The sequence below is a fragment of the Pelobates fuscus genome, chromosome 5, assembly GCF_036172605.1.
Source record: "Pelobates fuscus isolate aPelFus1 chromosome 5, aPelFus1.pri, whole genome shotgun sequence".
Taxonomy (NCBI): Eukaryota; Metazoa; Chordata; class Amphibia; order Anura; family Pelobatidae; genus Pelobates; species Pelobates fuscus.
In genome coordinates, this window is record NC_086321.1 from 180,019,024 (window position 1) to 180,038,521 (window position 19,498).

Consider the following 19,498-nt stretch of genomic DNA (forward strand, 5'->3'; position numbering starts at 1 on the left):
AAAGAGATGGGTAATAGAGAGACACAGGAGAAGGGGGAACACAGAGACAGAGGGGTAATAGAGAGACACCAGGGAAGGGGGACAAAGAGGCAGAGGGGTAATAGAGAGACACAGGGAGGAGATGGGGAAGAGAGATTCAGGGAGGAGAGGGGGAAGAGAGACAGGGAGGAGAGGGAAGAAAGAGACACAGAAGGTTTGTTGGCTGGGGCTAAGAACAACACAAAAGGGGCTAGGGAAAGAGAAATACAGAGGCTGGAGAAGGGTAAAAAGAAACACACAGGGACTGGGATGAAGTAAAAGAAACACAAGGGTCGCTGTAAGAGAAAAAAAGGAGACAATTGGAGACAAGATACACTAAACGAGGTAAAGGTAATAGACGTAAATTGATGTGATCCTGACAGTAATACACACACACACACATATATATATATATATATATATATATATATATACACACACATTGATGTGTGTATTAGTAACATATATTTATGCCTATAATATTTACACATATAGTAATATACATTTATATATGCATAATACACACATAAATGTCATTAATATATATATATATATATATATATATATATATATATATATATATATATATATATATATATGTGTGTGTGTGTGTGTGTGTGTGTGTGTGTGTGTGTGTAATGAGCACGTATTGGCCCAGTCTTGTTGCTAGTTGCATACTCATGCACCATAACATATTTAAAGTGAAGAGCGCGCCCATAGAACTTCAAAATAAACAAGCTAACTTCATTTTTGTTTAGTTGTGCAATTGCAGACATTCAGCATTTCAGTCCCATTACTAAAATGTCCTTAATAGGCCAAAGTAGTTGTACTGGAACATTGATTACATGCAAATGTACGTCTACTTAAAATAAAGGCGCTCTTTTGTTTATTTTGAAGCCCTATATGCGTTCTTTCGTTGGAGTAAGAGTTTTAAATTTCAAGTTATTTTTTCACCCTCTATATCAGCACACTATGCTGGCGCGACGCATTATTGGGCTGGTATAGAATTTTTTTCCAGGGCTGCTTTTAGTTTCCAGTCCGGCCCTGTTTGAGACAATGTGAGAGCTTCTGGATATATCTGTTGAAGACCCTCCAACCCAAAGGTTTAACCCCTTAAGGACACATGACGTGTCTGACATGTCATGATTCCCTTTTATTCCAGAAGTTTGGTCCTTAAGGGGTTAAATGAGGGCTTCTCCTTTGCACCATTTATCTAACTGTTTCTCACAGTTCACTGTTTGGATATATTTCTATCCATCACTCAGCATGGAAATTTGTGACATTTAACATATATTGGTTGGATTTGGCATGGAACCTTATGACATTTAATATATATTGGTTGGAATTGGAGGTTAAACTGTTTAGAAAGTATAGCCCCTCTTAGATTCTAATTAATATGTACATATTGTCCTGCCACTAAATATTGTTGCTTCGAAATAATTTCTTAAACGTAATTTAATATCCCTCATTAGGGATTTATAAGATTGTCCTTTCACAAGGACTACAATTCAAGTGATTATCTGGCACTGTAGGAGTGAATATCTAAGCATCCTTCTCCGTGCTCTATCACATACACACCACTCACAGAAAGCCGCCTTGCGGCTATATAAAGTGGCGTGGTCAGTCTTAATCCGGGTCTTGAAAAAGGAGCATTTTAGCGACGAGATTATATTATTTACAGCATTGTATACCCTTCAGAGCACACCAGAAAGACGAATTTGGTCTATGATCTCAACTATTGTATTCCATACAGCACCGTGTTTCTCTTTATGCTACTGAGCGTATTCCACTGATGATCTGCAAAATCACACCGCACCAATTTATTGTACTGTAAGTAACTAGGATATATTAATAGGGGATATCTTTTATTTTTTTTGCACAGTTTAAATATGCAGCATTGATTCAAAACTGGCACCATTTCCGGTAATTACGACCGCGCATGCAAAGTAGCGTGGTCGGAACTCCGGTGGACCTGGGTGTGCATTCCACCGCCATGCGCATGCATCTCGTACGAGTAGTGATTTGCTGCTGCTAGAGACCTCCCATTTGCTCTGCCAGTGACTGCACTCGGCATAAAGCAAGTTAAACATACCTGCTCCGTAACTCCTGCAGAATGCACGCAGGCCACTCAAGCTCTCCACCCGGGAGGCTATCGGGCCGGATCCCCCTGGCAGCAACCCATGTGCCTCACCACAACAAATCCAGATGCCGTCTGTTCCTGATGGAACAAGATAAAGAACTGAGGTTCCATGGCAGGTTGGTGTCTTATACCTGTTGGGGAAGGAACCGTTATGTTAATTGTTAATTTCAGATGCTTGTCCCTTGGGAAGAGTACATCCCTATTGTACTGCCATCATATGTCAGGAAAATATAAATTTGTAATAGCCTGGGAAAAAGAATTAAACCATACTCTCCATTATTCTACTTGGCAACAAATATTTACAGCACACAAACAGTTAACTAGATGTACAAATCATATAGTACTCTCAAGGAAAATACTTTATCGATGGTATTTGGTACCGACCCGTCTTAACTCCTTAAGGACAGAGCTTCAGAAGCTTGTCTTACGCTTAAGGACAAAGGACATTTTTGCATTTTTTTGCTGTTTGTATTCAAACACAATTTGCATCTGTCATTTATTGCACTAAAACATATAATACGTCGTTTTTTAGAGGGCAAACAGGGCTTTAATTTGATGTCACATATACATAGATACATTTTCATTAATTATATAAAAATGGCAACAACAAAAAAAAAATATATATATATATTTTTTTTTTCACAGTTTTGCCATTAATAGCGTGTGCATAAGATGTCCAGCTTAGAAAAAGTAATTCAAAATAAATTCATTTGTGTGTCTTGATTTATAGAGTACATCATATGTATATGATTTTAGCTTATTTTGAAAGCTACAGGTCACAAAACACAAGCACTGAAATAAAATTTCAATTTGCAACAATTTTAGAATTTAGTACGTTTGTCTTGTAGGTTTAGTAGCCATCACAGAAAACATAATTGCCACACAAAAGTATATATTTATTTAAAATAGACATCACAGGCTTTTTACCTAAGGTTAGTTTGACACTTTTTACGTAGCCATTTCATTGCCAATCTCTGCTGGAGTAAAATTGTGTTTTGGCTTTATTTTGGCATATACACAACACGTTTTTTGTAATGTGTATTTCGTAAAAAAAGCTGGTGTGTGCTATTCCTGCAAAGAAACCCCATATTGTGTTCAGCTACATCTGCTGAGTACAACGATACCCCCATTATATGCCTTTGGCACTTTTCTGTAAAGCTACAATGCCATATAAGAGACAAGACTATTTCAGTTTCTATAGTTAGAATTTACGTAAATGGATTTGACGGGCCTATGTCTCATTTTAGGGTATCATAGCAGTGTGACTGTTCAAATAATCCCACAAAGGGCTTTCATTTGATAAAGCAGACACCCCAGGTATCTTATATGGTATATATTGTGCCTTAACTTGTCACCATTTTTTCACCAATTTATGTCAATGTTTGTGGTGGTGGTGGTGGTGGTGGTGGTGTTGGGGGGGGGGGGGAAATGACATGTTTATATATACGTTGCATCTTTGCTGAGTATTTCTTACACTTAAAGGGACACTATAGTCACCTGAACAACTTTAGCTTAATGAAGCAGTTTTGGTGTATAGAACATGCCCCTGCAGCCTCACTGCTCAATCCTCTGCCATTTAGGAGTTAAATCCCTTTGTTTATGAACCCTAGTCACACCTCCCTGCATGTGACTTGCACAGCCTTCCATAAACACTTCCTGTAAAGAGAGCCCTATTTAGGCTTTCTTTATTGCAAGTTCTGTTTAATTAAGATTTTCTTATCCCCTGCTATGTTAATAGCTTGCTAGACCCTGCAAGAGCCTCCTGTATGTGATTAAAGTTCAATTTAGAGATTGAGATACAATTATTTAAGGTAAATTACATCTGTTTGAAAGTGAAACCAGTTTTTTTTTTCATGCAGGCTCTGTCAATCATAGCCAGGGGAGGTGTGGCTAGGGCTGCATAAACAGAAACAAAGTTATTTAACTCCTAAATGACAGTGAATTGAGCAGTGAAATTGCAGGGGAATGATCTATACACTAAAACTGCTTTATTTAGCTAAAGTAATTAGGTGACTATAGTGTTCCTTTAATATGTACCACTGTCATAAAAATCCACAAATTATACTCAGTTACACCTTCTGAGTAAAATAATATTCCCAATGTATGACCTAGACACTATTTTGTGAAGTTACAGTGCTGTAAAAGAGACGCGACAAGTTCAGGTTTTTAAGTGTGAATTTTCATGGAGGGTTTTGATACGTCCGTGTCCCACTTTGAAGCACTTGAGCAGGCTACATATTCCATCTACAATTCTATACCATAAAGGCATACCATTTCTTAAATAAAACATCCCAGGGTATTTCAAAAGGCATATTTTGAACCTTAGCGTGGGATAATTTTTCCCCTAGTTTGTACCAAGTGTAGTGGTAATAAGCGTTTTTTTCTGCCTTTTTGACAAACAAAGTGAGTTTGCACAGTATATTTTGCAAATCGTATGTGTGCTACGACTTAGTATAATAATGAAGTATAATACTTCATATGTTGCTCAGCTTTGTTGGCCGAGTACAGCAATACCCCCGTATGTACCTTTGCCAGGTATATGTGGACATCAGAGGGGCACCTTTGGGACACAGCCTTCCAGTTTTTTTCAATCTTTAAATTACAGCAATACCCCATATACCTGGCAAAGGTACATATGTGGATGTTGAAGGGGCACATTTGAGACGCAGCCATTCAGTTTTTTTCTAACTTTGAAGTTTTACGCTGTGTCTATGTTCCATTTTGGAGTAGTTTAGATGGCTGGTTATTGAAACTTCCCTACAAACACATACTATTTATTACAGAATACACCCTGGGGTAATTCAAAACGCGTATTTTGAACCTTAGCGTGGGATCATTTTTTCTCTAGTTTGTTCCAGGTGTAGTGGTAATGAGCATTTTTAAATGTATTTTTTTTTTACTTTTTCAAACTAGTTTTTAAACTATTTTTTTGCTTATTAATTTTTTTTAAACTTTTTTCTTTTTTTTTTTTACAGATGTAACATTTTTATAAGCTTTTTTTTTACCTTTAACCCCTAACTAGCAGTAAGCAGCACTAACGGTAAATTCACCAATTTCCCATAACTCCCACCCACCCCAGCTAGCAAAATATATAATTTTAAAATATTTAAATGAATTAAATAAATGTAACCCGAGTGTTAAAAAAAAAATAAGTTAACCCCAAGGGTTAAAAAAATAAATCGGATCACAGTATAATACTCTGATCTCTATTTTGATCACTGTAGGTAGTGATCAAAGGGCAGGGAAGGGGTTAATTTTTATTAGGACTGGGTAAAGGAGGGTGGGATTTGTTTTACTTTTTTTTTTTTTAACGTTAACCTCTAGCTAGCCTAATACCAAATTCCCCATAACTTACACCCACCCCAGCTAGCTAAATATACCATTTTAATATATTTAAATTAATTAATAAAATAAAATTAAGGGGTAAAAAAATAAATAAAAAAATGGAATCACCGTAAAATGTATACCCTGCCAATTGATCACTGTAGTCAGTGATCAATTGGCAGGGAAGGGGGTTAATCTTTATTTAAAATGGGTAAAGGGGGTGGGATTTTAATTTAACTTTATTTATTTTTTTTCCAGGGAGACGATCAGCAGTGATCCGTCTCCCTGCACTTCACACAGAACCCGGAAGCGCAGGGAGGCGGATCGCGAGTCCCTGCAGCACATATCAGAGTGTTCACTGCCGGGGTGCTCCCGGTCTGCCTCGAATACAGATTCAGACCGGAGGAGCGTTAACTTTACAGCATGATGGACCTGGTCCGTCATTCAGCGTTAACCGTTTCCCCGCCATGATGGACCAGGTCCGTCACTCGGCGGGAAGCCTATGTTTCCCAATACATCGAATATGTGTTGGAGGTGCAGAACAGAAAAAGGCACAATGCTTCATATTTGGCGGCAGTGCACAAAGCTGCAGGAGTTCTGAACAACAGTAAAACATCTAATAGACACTAGTCTAGGAATTACTATTTCTCGCACCCCAGAATGTCTCCTGCTACAAAATTATCCGACTAAACTTTCATTTACAGACAGGTACCTTATGTACCATATTATTATAGCTGCACTTACGATTCTATGTCGACAATGGAGAAAAGAATAGCTCCAGATATATTGCAATGCATATACCAAGTTAATGCAAATAATTTGCATGAACGCTTCTTTAGAGTGAACATAGGCAAACTGAATATAAATATAAACAAGCGTGGGATATGTGGGAAAAGATACAAAAGGTACAAGAAACATACTAATACAATTAAAATATAATTTAAAAAAACAAAACAGATTTAAGAAGACTCGCCAGCTGTGCCCATACAGGATTATTTTGTATTTTTTTTATATCATTTTGTATTAATATAGGCTATGTAATGGAACTGTAATAAGTGCATTTCTTTAGGATTAATTCCTCATGACCACAATCGGTATTGAATGTTAATATAATAGGCCATTGAACCAACAGGGCTATGTATTTTCATATTTCAAATGTTGTAAACGTTACCAATGTCCTGGCCCTCCTACCCTCCCCTTTTCCATACCTCAAAATTTATTTTTATAGTTATATTTTTGTTTTATTTTCACAATGCATTGTGTAAAACCGGTTTAATAATAGCAGGTATTTATATCTATTTTTTGTATGTAGAGATTCTACTATAATGTTGAACATGTATTATTTCTGAATCATTGTGAAATGATATATAGATATATATAGCAAAATAAAAAATAAGAATGCAGGCCTGGATTTTAGCCTTCTGGCAGATGTGTAAATTGCATTGTTCTTTACATACTGCACCCATAGCGAAACAAAAACAATGGCATGTGCATTGGCAGTCCTATATTACAAACCTATTAGGAAGGTGAACTTGGAAGTTGCTCTCTTCTCCTTCCCTCTGCATCTGGAACACATGCAACAGGGTCATGGTGTAATCATGGTGTGTAGCAGCATGTGTGCTCTTCAGGTATTGCTCAATAATCTGTAAGTAGAAATTCGAGAGAGTGAGAGAAAATGAAATGTTGCACTACATGTCACGTTTGGCTACTACATATTTGTGGAGACAGGTAATTTCAGCACCTACATACAGATACAGACCACAAAGACTAGCATTAGATAAACTTTAGTTAATAAGAGTAAAGAGTGGTTATGTCCTAAATTTCAACATGACTGAACATGCAAGTCGAAAGCTAAGATGCAAACACATTGAGATATAATAACTCAATAGCTGTGCCTAGCATCAGTCTGTGCCCTCTAACAGCAGCTGCAGATAGTTATGTGAACACAAGATATCCCACAAATTCCACTTACGGTTCATTAGGAGCACAGCACTCTGGGCATGGTATCTGCTAACCTCTACTTAAGAGACACTCTGGGCACCAATATTACTTTAATGTGTTTGATAGGTTTTTGACCTCATTAATATGCTGTATTTTTTGCATGCTCAAATCTTTATAGTTTTTGCATAAAATAAATGTTTTGTAGAATGCTGCACCATATGCCTCATTTAGCCACCTCCTCTCACTCCAGACAAAACTATACCCAACTATAGTGTGCTTTAATGGCATTAGGACATATTGTCACATCCTAACCTTTTAGTGTGATCAGTAGGGATCGACTGATTATCGATCTGGCCGATATTATCGGCAGATATTCAATATTTTCGTCAATATCAGTATTGGCCTATAGAGATACAGATATTGCCAATAATACATGTGGACCGCAGGGCCCACGACGGGCCCGCAGCAAGCGCTTACTTACCTTCCCAGCAGCTCCCCTGTGTAAATCCAGAGAGTCCAGCGGGAACGCTCCGCGTGGCACACAAGCCGCGAGATTTACACAGGGGAGCTGCTGGGATGGTAAGCAAGCGATTGCTGGGCCCCCCCACTGCACAGCCCATGCCACCAGACCACCAGGGAATGCCATAGCCCCCCTCCATGGCCAGGTAACAAGCAGTGAAGGGGGAAATAAAAAAAATAAAAAAAGTAATTAAAAATCCCCCCCCCCACCCATTTTACACATATTACATACCTACAGAACCACACACACACACTGCATTCAATATACACACACTACACAAACACTCACTGCATTCACTATATACACACACTACACAAACACTCACTGCATTCATTATATACACACTACATAAACACACACAGCTCCCCTGTCTAAACACACTGCATCCACTACATGTGTCATGTATATTTTGTGCATTTACTTTAGAAATAGTTTATTTTTTTCAAAATGGTAAATGTACAGCATATCGGTAAATTATCGGCTATCGGCCTGAAAGTTCACAGATTATCGGTATCGGCTCTAAAAAATCAATATCGGTTGATCACTAGTGATCAGGGTTAACCCCTTAAGGACCAAACTTCTGGAATAAAAGGGAATCATGACATGTCACACATGTCATGTGTCCTTAAGGGGTTAAATAGTTACTCATTGCAAGGAGTCCCAGGTATCAATCTATACCTGGGGCTCCATTCTGAAAGCTGGGGCCATTTTGTTTTAGATGCCCCAACTGTCAGATACTCTGTACAACCCATTAATTGGGATTTAAATCCCATTGACTGCAATGCAGTGTGATCATGGTTAAATACCTGCTCACACAAGGAGAAACAGGTATCATTTTTAGTGGCCCCAGACTGACTGTAGCAATGTGGTGTCAGGGGAGGAGGGGGTTGATATAGCGTTAGCTTTAACTACCAAAAAGTTTCATTTAAATCCTAGACATATGAGGCATTTAACAATGAGGACTGTTATAAGCATAAAACTGAAAAATGTCCTTCTCACCCACAATTTAATTCACATTTTATACACACACACAAATCATAGTTCAACATTTCTATCACTGGAAACCAGACATAAAAGAAAATAAAGATTAGATTTTGTGTACCTGGAAGGCCTCTGATGTATGCTCCACAAGTTCTAAGGAGCAGTGCAGCTGTTGATACTGACGATCAACTGGATGCTCCAGAGAATCAGACTCCATACTTGCAAGTTTCACTGCAATCTGAATGTCTCCAAGAGCCTAAATAGGTAATAAGAAATCTATAAATTATATCTGATAAAGGGTAGGTACTATGCAATGTACATTTCTATTTTTCTACATTATATTCTATGGAGCCTAGAGTATCTTAACACTTAAAAAAAAATAATACAAAATACTCTTTGGTCCGTTTCATGTCATTTTTATGCTTTGCTCTTCATCTTCTTACAAATCATTTGACTAATGTCTACTATTTATAATCTACATTGCGAAACCTATCATTGAACTTGAACTCCCGGGCAGCTTTTAACTGGTTAATAGTAATGGAGGAAGTTTAATAGAGGGCAATCTGTTTATCCCTGTGTTACATAAAAATAGCAGGAGATACATTTATACCTTTTAATATGTTCACAATGATCAGCACTTCAATTCACAAAACAAATTACACCCCAACTGTGTGTGTATAAAGTAAAAGTGATATAGCCCTACAAAGCCCTAATTTTTCATAATGTGAACATAATAATAGTTGAACTAGGAGAGCAAACTTTAAAATGTTTCTATTTCAGATATGATATTCTACACCTTGTTCTTATTAGTAGAAATGATACTGCCAGTTGTTATATATAAAAAAAAAAAAAAAATACTCATTATACATCATATATGTAGAGTGGTCAAGTATAAAATCACTAATAAACATCCGATCCTACAAAACAAATGCTGAACTCAATAGAATCTTTATAGGTGTTTCACATACAGTTATATACAGACATAGAACATGTTTCTATAAGTAAATAGATGTAGGTCCTTATTCAAGCATTTTGTTGGGGTGTATCTTCTCACCTCCAGGAGGCAAACTTTATGTGCTAGCTCCTCTTGGGTTCTTATAAGAGGAGGTGTTCGGAGACTGTAGAAAAAACAACATAGAAGTTACAGACTGTTTACACACACTGTGCTTCCATATTTTTTCCAAGAAAGGCAAACCAAGATACTGACCCAAAGTCATGAGGGATACGGGTGTAAAATTCATTACATGCTTCTATGAGATCTCGGCCAAACTTTTGGTTCTTGATACAGGTCTCTATGCGCTGCAAAGAGCAATATCCAGCACGAATCTGGTCTACAGTTAGCTTCCCTGTTGGAGACAGAAGGAATGTTTATCATGTCGGAGAAATTAATACTAGGAACTTAGGATGCAATGTAGCTGACAAAAAAACAAAAACAATGGCAATGACACATGGAAAACTTTACCTAAAGGTGCTTTCTTTATGTCATATTTCATCTCCAGCACAGTCTGTTCCATGTTTTGCAGGTTACATATCAGCTGGATCAATTCCTGTATTCTGTTGTCTAGCTTTGACTCTGGTTTAGGTAGGTTAGGCACCTTTTCTTCTTTCACTACTTTATCTTCCTTCACCTTTGATTAGAGTTGGCAATTTTTACATAAATTAGGAGAGAGAAAAGTATCCCAAATATAAATGTATATGAGACAAACAAGAAACACACAAAGTTCAAATACAAGATTCACAAAATATTGTTAACAGAGAAAACAGAGTAATATATCCTTTTACAACAGACTGAAAACTTTCATAAAAACGCAAAATCATTCAGTATATGGATAACAAGGGAAGGCATTGTTCTCAAAAACCTTGCTTATATTCACATGGTATCACCATAAAGGTAAAATGTTGAGGAAATCAGTATCAGCTAGTCATTTAGCTCGAGTACTGACCTTAAAGTGGCACTGTCATTTTTTTCCCCCTTTTTTATTCCAGTATGCTTTTGCTTATGCCACTTATCTTAACGGGACACTATAGGCACCGTAAATGCCTCATCTCACTTAAGTAGTTATAGTGTATGGAGTCTCCTGGTGCTGTACTTCCATTAAGGATTACACGGTTTTTAAACGTTTCAATGTCAAATAAAAATTCCCAGAAGCCCATTCCCTCGGTGCTGCATGGACTAATAAAAAAGCATTAACCTGAGCAGCAATAGATGGCTATAATTGGATGAGTGTCATTCAGCTGACTACTAACATCCTATCACAGCATCTATTGCTGGTATGGCTAGAATGAACTGTGCAATTTCTACCTTAGCCACACCTTCAGTAAGGCCTAGGGCTACGCATAGCCAGAGACTCTTATTTAGCATTAACATGCTTGAAAATTGTTTATCACTGAAAGGAGAGACGGTGCCAAGGGACTCCAATTCAATGATATGCTATAGCAGGGATAGCCAACCTTTGGCACTCCAGATGTTTTGGACTACATCTCCCATATTGCTGGCAAAGCATCATGGGAGGTGTAGTCCAAAACATCTGGAGTGCCTAAGGTTGCCTATGCCTGTGCTATAGCAACTACAATGTCTCCCCATCGCCTTTTTATTAGATTATATTTCTTCCTTGCTCCAGATCTCAATATCAAAGTGCCACCATTTTGCTCTCTTCCTTTGTTCATGATGTCTGCAAATGTAGCTCCGAGAAGGGCAAACTGCAAAGTATCCATGAGTCATAAATCAATAGAAATGCATAAAGACATACAATATTAACATGCATACATACCTCAGTGGTAGAATTATAATCCATCTGTAGCATGTCATATTTCCCAGGAACCTTTTCAAACAGCTTACGCTCAGACCATTCATTTTTGGTCTTATCAGAAAACCTATTTTAATAAAATGTAAAAAAAAAAAAATAATAATAAAAAAATAAAAATAAAAGAAGGTGGTGAAACAAATCAAATTGGCGTTTTAACAAATAATGAGGGGGGGGGGGAGGAATCCCAAAAGAGAGAAAAGTTAAGTAAAAATTCTATATATATTCGTATGTATAATAAAACAAAGTAAATGCCTAATACATGAAAGATGGACTTAGTTGTACTATATAGTTTAGAATAAAGAAACGGAAAATTCTTAAAATGTTATATAGAACTGAAACTAAATAGCTAAAATATGGAAAATAGACTCTGATATAGTCTATAGCCAAGAATCAATCTTACTTTTTCTCAAAGATATCCTTTGCTTTCTGGAGATCTCCTCCACAGGCCACCAAAGAGTTTTGACCTTTTTTACCAACTGTAAGAAATGTATTAGCTAAATAAAAATACTTCTCACAACTAATTTCAACTAACAAACACACACACACACACACACACAAATTAATGCAAAGATTATGTATCAATACACACAGCTCCCACTGTGTGTTTATTTTACTGTCTCTTACAAATTTATACAAACTATTGCCTGGATGACTGGGGCACATGGACTACATGAGAAAGTAGCTCTAGATACACAATAATTGACATAACTTTCTCAAGACAATTTTACACTTGCAATCTAGGTTCACGTCTGATCTCACCTCGGCCCCAGCGCAACCACACAGAGAAGTGTCTAGCATTGTCATCTTGCAGTAGCTGTATTAGGTAGTACTTGTTGTTGTTAAACTGCAGGTTTGTCTAAAGGGAGAAGTGAAGATATGTTAGGTATTGTTTACCCAGTGAAAGACTTTCTTTTTATTTATATACGGTACCTTTTAAAACAGAAACTGTTAATAATTATTAAAAACATAGCATAAATTCACATTATATTATTTTTAAAGCTCCAACAAATTCTGTAGCGCTGTATATATGTACAAACAAATATTATTCACCCAGTAATAGTGGAAAGCACTTAAATATAAAATAAAAGTATCCATACTCAATCCAATGTGTACATATATATATATATATTTAAATAATCAGTCCAAACACAATTGTATACAAAACCAACAGCACTCACCCCTAAGTAAAAACACAAATTCAACAAGACAAACAAAATAGTGCTGCACTTAGGATAATACTTCAACAATCTTCTCACAATAAACTATGTAAATAATAATACAAATACATAATAGTGAAGACCACCTAATTTCTAAACAAAAGTGAATTTAGTGAGTTAATGTATAGCCAATAATCACAATCACATGTTCCATAGCCTAATCTACCCTGGCTCTGTGTATTAATGGCTCCATTGGAGAGGGATATATCCCACAGCTCCCAGGATCCCCAGCCACACAGTGTCTTTGCCTTTAATAATTAACAGGGAAAGAGACAAAAGACAACAGGAACCCAACGGTGCAGAATCAATACAATTCATTCTTAAAATACACAATAAAAGGATTTTACTTAAAATAATGATGAGCCTCCTGATCACATATCCACTATCTTGCTCAGATTTATAAATGCCAACCCATAAGCAGTTCCTTCCGGGTTCTGCTATATTTCGATCACCTTCGGTTCTCTGTTCCGCCTCACAATGACTGTACGCGTGCTCAGTGCATCAGTCATACAATGTAGTGTAATAAGAACACATGGCACTTTTTCACATAGCACAGGGTTTCCCAACCTGTGGTACGCTTGCAAGTGTGAGTCTGTGCTTCTGCATGCGTGTCAGTGTTTGTATCTAGGGGTCTGTATTTGTACGTGTCAGTGTTTGAATCTGTGCATATGTATCTGCATGTGTGTGTGTGTCTCTATGTGTATCTGTATGTATGTCAGTGTTTGTATCTGTGTGCCTGCATCTGCATGTGTATCAGTGTTTTTGTGTTAGCATCTGTATGTATGTCATTGTTTGTATATGCATGGTACAGAAAAGATGCAGGGGGAGCCTGGGGCAGAAGAGATGCAGGGGGAGCCTGGGGCAGAAGAGGAGCAGGGGGAAGCCTGGGGCAGAAGAGGAGCAGGGGGAAGCCTGGGGCAGAAGAGGAGCAGGGGGAAGCCTGGGGCAGAAGAGGAGCAGGGGGAAGCCTGGGGCAGAAGAGGAGCAGGGGGAAGCCTGGGGCAGAAGAGGAGCAGGGGGAGCCTGGGGCAGAAGAGGAGCAGGGGGAGCCTGGGGCAGAAGAGGAGCAGGGGGAGCCTGGGGCAGAAGAGGAGCAGGGGGAGCCTGGGGCAGAAGAGGAGCAGGGGGAGCCTGGGGCAGAAGAGGAGCAGGGGGAGCCTGGGGCAGAAGAGGAGCAGGGGGAGCCTGGGGCAGAAGAGGAGCAGGGGGAGCCTGGGGCAGAAGAGGAGCAGGGGGAGCCTGGGGCAGAAGAGGAGCAGGGGGAGCCTGGGGCAGAAGAGGAGCAGGGGGAGCCTGGGGCAGAAGAGGAGCAGGGGGAGCCTGGGGCAGAAGAGGAGCAGGGGGAAGCCTGGGGCAGAAGAGGAGCAGGGGGAAGCCTTGGGCATAAGTGGAGCAGGGGGAGCCTTGGGCATATGTGGAGCAGGGGGAAGCCTGGGGCAGAAGAGGAGCAGGGGGAAGCCTGGGGCAGAAGAGGAGCAGGGGGAGCCTGGGGCAGAAGAGGAGCAGGGGGAGCCTGGGGCAGAAGAGGAGCAGGGGGAGCCTGGGGCAGAAGAGGAGCCTGGGGCAGAGAAGTACAGGAGGAGCCTGGGGCAGAGAAGGAGCAGGGGGGAGCCTGGGGCAGAGAAGGAGCAGGGGGGAGCCTGGGGCAGAGAAGGAGCAGGGGGGAGCCTGGGGCAGAGGAGGAGCAGGGGGGAGCCTGGTGCAGAGGAGGAGCAGGGGGTGACCTGGTGCAGAGGAGGAGCAGGGGGTGACCTGGTGCAGAGGAGGAGCAGGGGGAGCCTGGGGCAGAGGAGGAGCAGGGGGAGCCTGGGGCAGAGAAGGAGCAGGGGGAGCCTGATGCAGAGGAGAAGCAGAGGGAGCCTGATGCAGATGAGAAGCAGAAGGGACCTGGAGCCGAGTAGAAGAAGGGAGAGCCTGGTGCAGGAGGAGGAGAAGGGGTGCCTGGAGAAAAGGAAAGGAGGAGCAGGGGGGAGCCTGGGGCAGAAGAGATGCGGGGGGAGCCTGGGGCAGAAGAGATGCAGGGGGAGAGCCTGGGGCAGAAGAGATGCGGGGGGGAGAGCCTGGGGTAGAAGAGATGCGGGGGGGGAGAGCCTGGGGCAGAAGAGATGCGGGGGGAGAGCCTGGGGCAGAAGAGATGCGGGGGGGAGAGCCTGGGGCAGAAGAGATGCGGGGGGGAGAGCCTGGGGCAGAAGAGATGCGGGGGAAGAGCCTGGGGCAGAAGAGATGCGGGGGAAGAGCCTGGGGCAGAAGAGATGCGGGGGGAGAGCCTGGGGCAGAAGAGATGCGGGGGGAGAGCCTGGGGCAGAAGAGATGCGGGGGGGAGAGCCTGGGGTAGAAGAGATGCGGGGGGGGAGAGCCTGGGGCAGAAGAGATGCGGGGGGAGAGCCTGGGGCAGAAGAGATGCGGGGGGGAGAGCCTGGGGCAGAAGAGATGCGGGGGGAGAGCCTGGGGCAGAAGAGATGCGGGGGGGAGAGCCTGGGGCAGAAGAGATGCGGGGGGGAGAGCCTGGGGCCGAAGAGATGCGGGGGGGAGAGCCTGGGGCCGAAGAGATGCGGGGGGGGGAGAGCCTGGGGCAGAAGAGATGCGGGGGGGAGAGCCTGGGGCAGAAGAGATGCGGGGGAAGAGCCTGGGGCAGAAGAGATGCGGGGGAAGAGCCTGGGGCAGAAGAGATGCGGGGGGAGAGCCTGGGGCAGAAGAGATGCGGGGGGAGAGCCTGGGGCAGAAGAGATGCGGGGGGAGAGCCTGGGGCAGAAGAGATGCGGGGGGAGAGCCTGGGGCAGAAGAGATGCGGGGGGAGAGCCTGGGGCAGAAGAGATGCGGGGGGGAGCCTGGGGCAGAAGAGGAGAAGGGGGAGCCTGGGGCAGAAGAGGAGCAGGGGGAGCCTGGGGCAGAAGAGGAGCAGGGGGAACCTTGGGCAGAGAAGGAGCAGGTGGGAGCCTGGGGCAGAGAAGGAGCAGGGGGGAGCCTGGGGCAGAGAAGGAGCAGGGGGGAGCCTGGGGCAGAGGAGGAGCAGGGGGGAAACTGGTGCAGAGGAGAAGCAGGGGGAGCCTGATGCAGATGAGAAGCAGAAGGGACCTGGTGCAGAGGAGAAGCAGAAGGGACCTGGTGCAGAGGAGAAGCAGAAGGGACCTGGTGCAGAGGAGAAGCAGAAGGGACCTGGTGCAGAGGAGAAGCAGAAGGGACCTGGTGCAGAGGAGAAGCAGAAGGGACCTGGTGCAGAGGAGAAGCAAGGGGACCCTGGAGCCGAGTAGGAACAGGGGAAGCTTGGAGCAGAGGAGAAGCAGAGGGAGCCTGGAGCAGAAGAGGAACAGAGAGAGCCTGGAGCAGAAGAGGAACAGAGAGAGCCTGGAGCAGAAGAGGAACAGAGAGAGCCTGGAGCAGAAGAGGAACAGAGAGAGCATGGTGCAGAAGAGGAACAGAGAGGGCATGGTGCAGAGGAGAAGCAGGGAGGGCCTGGGGCTGAAGATGAGCGGGGGGAGGGCTGAGGCTGAAGATGAACAGGGGGGCCTGGTGCAGAGGAGAAGCAGGGGGATCCTAGTGCAGAGAAGAAGGAGTTGGACCCTGGAGCAGAGGAGGAACAGGGGGAGCCTGGAGCAGAGGAGAAGAAAAGGGAGCCTGGAGCAGAGGAGAAGAAAAGGGAGCCTGGAGCAGAGGAGAAAAAAGGGAGCCTGGAGCAGAGGAGAAGAAAAGGGAGCCTGGGGCAGAGGAGAAGAAAAGGGAGCCTGGGGCAGAGGAGAAGAAAAGGGAGCCTGGGGCAGAGGAGAAGAAAAGGGAGCCTGGGGCAGAAGAGGAGCAGGGGGAGCCTTGGGCATAAGTGGAGCAGGGGGAGCCTTGGGCATATGTGGAGCAGGGGGAAGCCTGGGGCAGAAGAGGAGCAGGGGGAAGCCTGGGGCAGAAGAGGAGCAGGGGGAAGCCTGGGGCAGAAGAGGAGCAGGGGAAGCCTGGGGCAGAAGAGGAGCAGGGGGAAGCCTGGGGCAGAAGAGGAGCAGGGGGAAGCCTGGGGCAGAAGAGGAGCAGGGGGAAGCCTGGGGCAGAAGAGGAGCAGGGGGAAGCCTGGGGCAGAAGAGGAGCAGGGGGAAGCCTGGGGCAGAAGAGGAGCAGGGGGAAGCCTGGGGCAGAAGAGGAGCAGGGGGAAGCCTGGGGCAGAAGAGGAGCAAGGGGAAGCCTGGGGCAGAAGAGGAGCAAGGGGAAGCCTGGGGCAGAAGAGGAGCAAGGGGAAGCCTGGGGCAGAAGAGGAGCAAGGGGAAGCCTGGGGCAGAAGAGGAGCAGGGGGAAGCCTGGGGCAGAAGAGGAGCAGGGGGAAGCCTGGGGCAGAAGAGGAGCAGGGGGAAGCCTGGGGCAGAAGAGGAGCAGGGGGAAGCCTGGGGCAGAGATAAAAGGGAGACGGGGCAGAAAAAAATGTATACGCTTGAAATAAAAGCAACTATATTTTGCTAATATGAGGGGTACAATTTATGGAAATGGGCTGCCAGTGGGTACTCAAGTAAAAAGGTTGGAAACCACTGACATAGCATAATCCAACAGTAATGCACCACTAAAGACCACTAGGTCATCATCACCGAATAATTTAATGAAACATTCATTTTACAGCAAGCACAAGATTCTGACCTCCAGTGGTATGCTGACAACAAAGCTTCAAAATTCATCCTAAAATATTATCAGGAGATAGAAAAAACAAAACGTCAACCTGGTTGTTTTGGCCCAAATTATATGGTTGATGTAACCAAGCCACAATATAGTATTTGTGAATAATAAGTGTCTGTCGAATAATAAAGCGACTTGAACACAAAGATGTCTCTGTTTCATAGTTAGGTATATTTCACATATGTTTCACATAAACATCAAAGTACATGTACTCTGACATATACATTGTCATATATATATATATATGGCTACACCTAATATTTTCACAATCCCATCAATCATTAACAATAATCTCCTAAAGTCTCTCAATGGGATCAAAATGCAAAATAGAGTATAAACTCAAAGAGAATACATTAACAAAAAATAAGATTTAAAAAAAAAAGGTTATACATAGAAATACATAAATAAATAAAAAAAAATACAAGTGCAATTATCAAAAAGCCAATATACACAAGCTAAATATATCTATATGTGCTAACATGACACAATAAGGATTTCATAATTAAAGTTACATAGTTACATAGCTGAAAAGAGACTTGCGTCCATCAAGTTCAGCCTTCCTCACATATGTTTTTGCTGTTGATCCAAAAGAAGGCAAAAAACCTAGTCCTAGTGCTTCCAATTTTGCAACAAACTAGGAAAAAATTCCTTCTTGACCCCAAAATAGCAGTCAGATGTCTTCTTGGATCAAGCAGCTATTACCCCACTAATTAGAAATTATATCCCTGTATGTTATGATTTTGCAAGTATTTATCCAATTGCAGTTTAAACATCTGTATAGACTCTGACAAAACCACCTCTTCAGGCAAAGAATTCCATATCCTTATTGCTCTTACTGTAAAAAAACCTTTTTTAGTGTTACCGGAGGCATAGTTACGTAACTGAAAAGAGACATGCCTCCATCAGGTTCAGCCTCTCTCACAACTGTTTTTGCTGTTGATCCAAAAAACGCAGTTTGAAGTGCTTCCATTTTACAACAAATTAGAAACATAAATTCCTTCTTGACCTCAGAATGGCAGTCAGATCTTTCTTGGATCAAGAAGCTATCACTTAATAATTTAAAAGTTATATCCCTGAATAGTGTGTTCTTGCAAGTATTCATCTGATTGCTGTTTAAACATCTGTATAAACTCTGATAAAACCACCCCTTCAGGCAGATAATTCCACATACCTATTGTTTTTACTGTAAAAAGCACTTCCTTTGCCTTAGATTAAATCTCCTTTCTTCCAGCCTAAACGTGTGACCTCGTGTCCTATGTATAGCCCTGTTTATGAATAGATTTCCAGATAAAGGTTTGTACTGGCCCCGAATATATTTGTATAATGTTATCATATCCCCTCTCAGGCGCCGTTTTTCCAACCTAAACAGATTTACTTTTTTTTTTTTTTAGTATGCGTAGAAAACACTTTATACAGAGTAAAACATATGTTCTTCGTAGCTTTGTCGATGTCTTCGGCATACCAGCCACAAAATGTTAATATGTGTGCACGGTATCTCTCCTATTTTCCATTTACATAAAATTCAAAAAGAACTTGAATGGCCGTAGTATATGAGGCATATCTTGTTGATAAGTAAACATACATAATCACATGTACACAATTACATGAGGACCTCTTCCAGCCCCGCCGAGGGGGACGCTTGTTGATATAATTGCACATATCTAAGAATATCCCTAGATATTAGCGTCCCCCTCCAGACAGGACAAGGTCCAAGCCAAGGTAGAGATAGATGCGAATTTGAAGCCATTCAGATGGTTAAAAGAAAAATAAGAAAGAAAAACAGTACAGATAGAGAAAAGCGGGGATAGAGAAGGGTACAGGAAAGAGGGTCTAGAAGAGACGGGGAGGGAAGGGAGGTATTAAGGATAGGAGGGGATGGAGTAGTCATGTGTCCTCAACACCAGCC

At 42.2% G+C, this 19,498-nt stretch overlaps 1 protein-coding gene and 1 long non-coding RNA gene across 3 annotated transcripts in view; both read right to left on the reverse strand.

Moving 5' to 3' along the window:
* The window catches only part of LOC134612681 (uncharacterized), a 645,290-nt gene that overhangs the window by 425,340 nt on the left and 200,452 nt on the right, over positions 1-19,498 (reverse strand). The window lies entirely within an intron of this gene.
* Positions 1-19,498, reverse strand: part of PARP2 (poly(ADP-ribose) polymerase 2) — a 79,521-nt gene that overhangs the window by 22,807 nt on the left and 37,216 nt on the right. For both annotated transcript variants that reach the window (XM_063454800.1, XM_063454799.1), the window contains exons 8-15: positions 12,491-12,587; positions 12,132-12,207; positions 11,696-11,798; positions 10,387-10,552; positions 10,132-10,270; positions 9,979-10,042; positions 9,046-9,180; positions 6,998-7,125 (exon numbers count right to left, since the gene is read on the reverse strand). In XM_063454800.1, the coding sequence (XP_063310870.1) occupies positions 6,998-7,125; positions 9,046-9,180; positions 9,979-10,042; positions 10,132-10,270; positions 10,387-10,552; positions 11,696-11,798; positions 12,132-12,207; positions 12,491-12,587 (908 nt within the window). The remainder of the gene's footprint in view (positions 1-6,997; positions 7,126-9,045; positions 9,181-9,978; positions 10,043-10,131; positions 10,271-10,386; positions 10,553-11,695; positions 11,799-12,131; positions 12,208-12,490; positions 12,588-19,498) is intronic.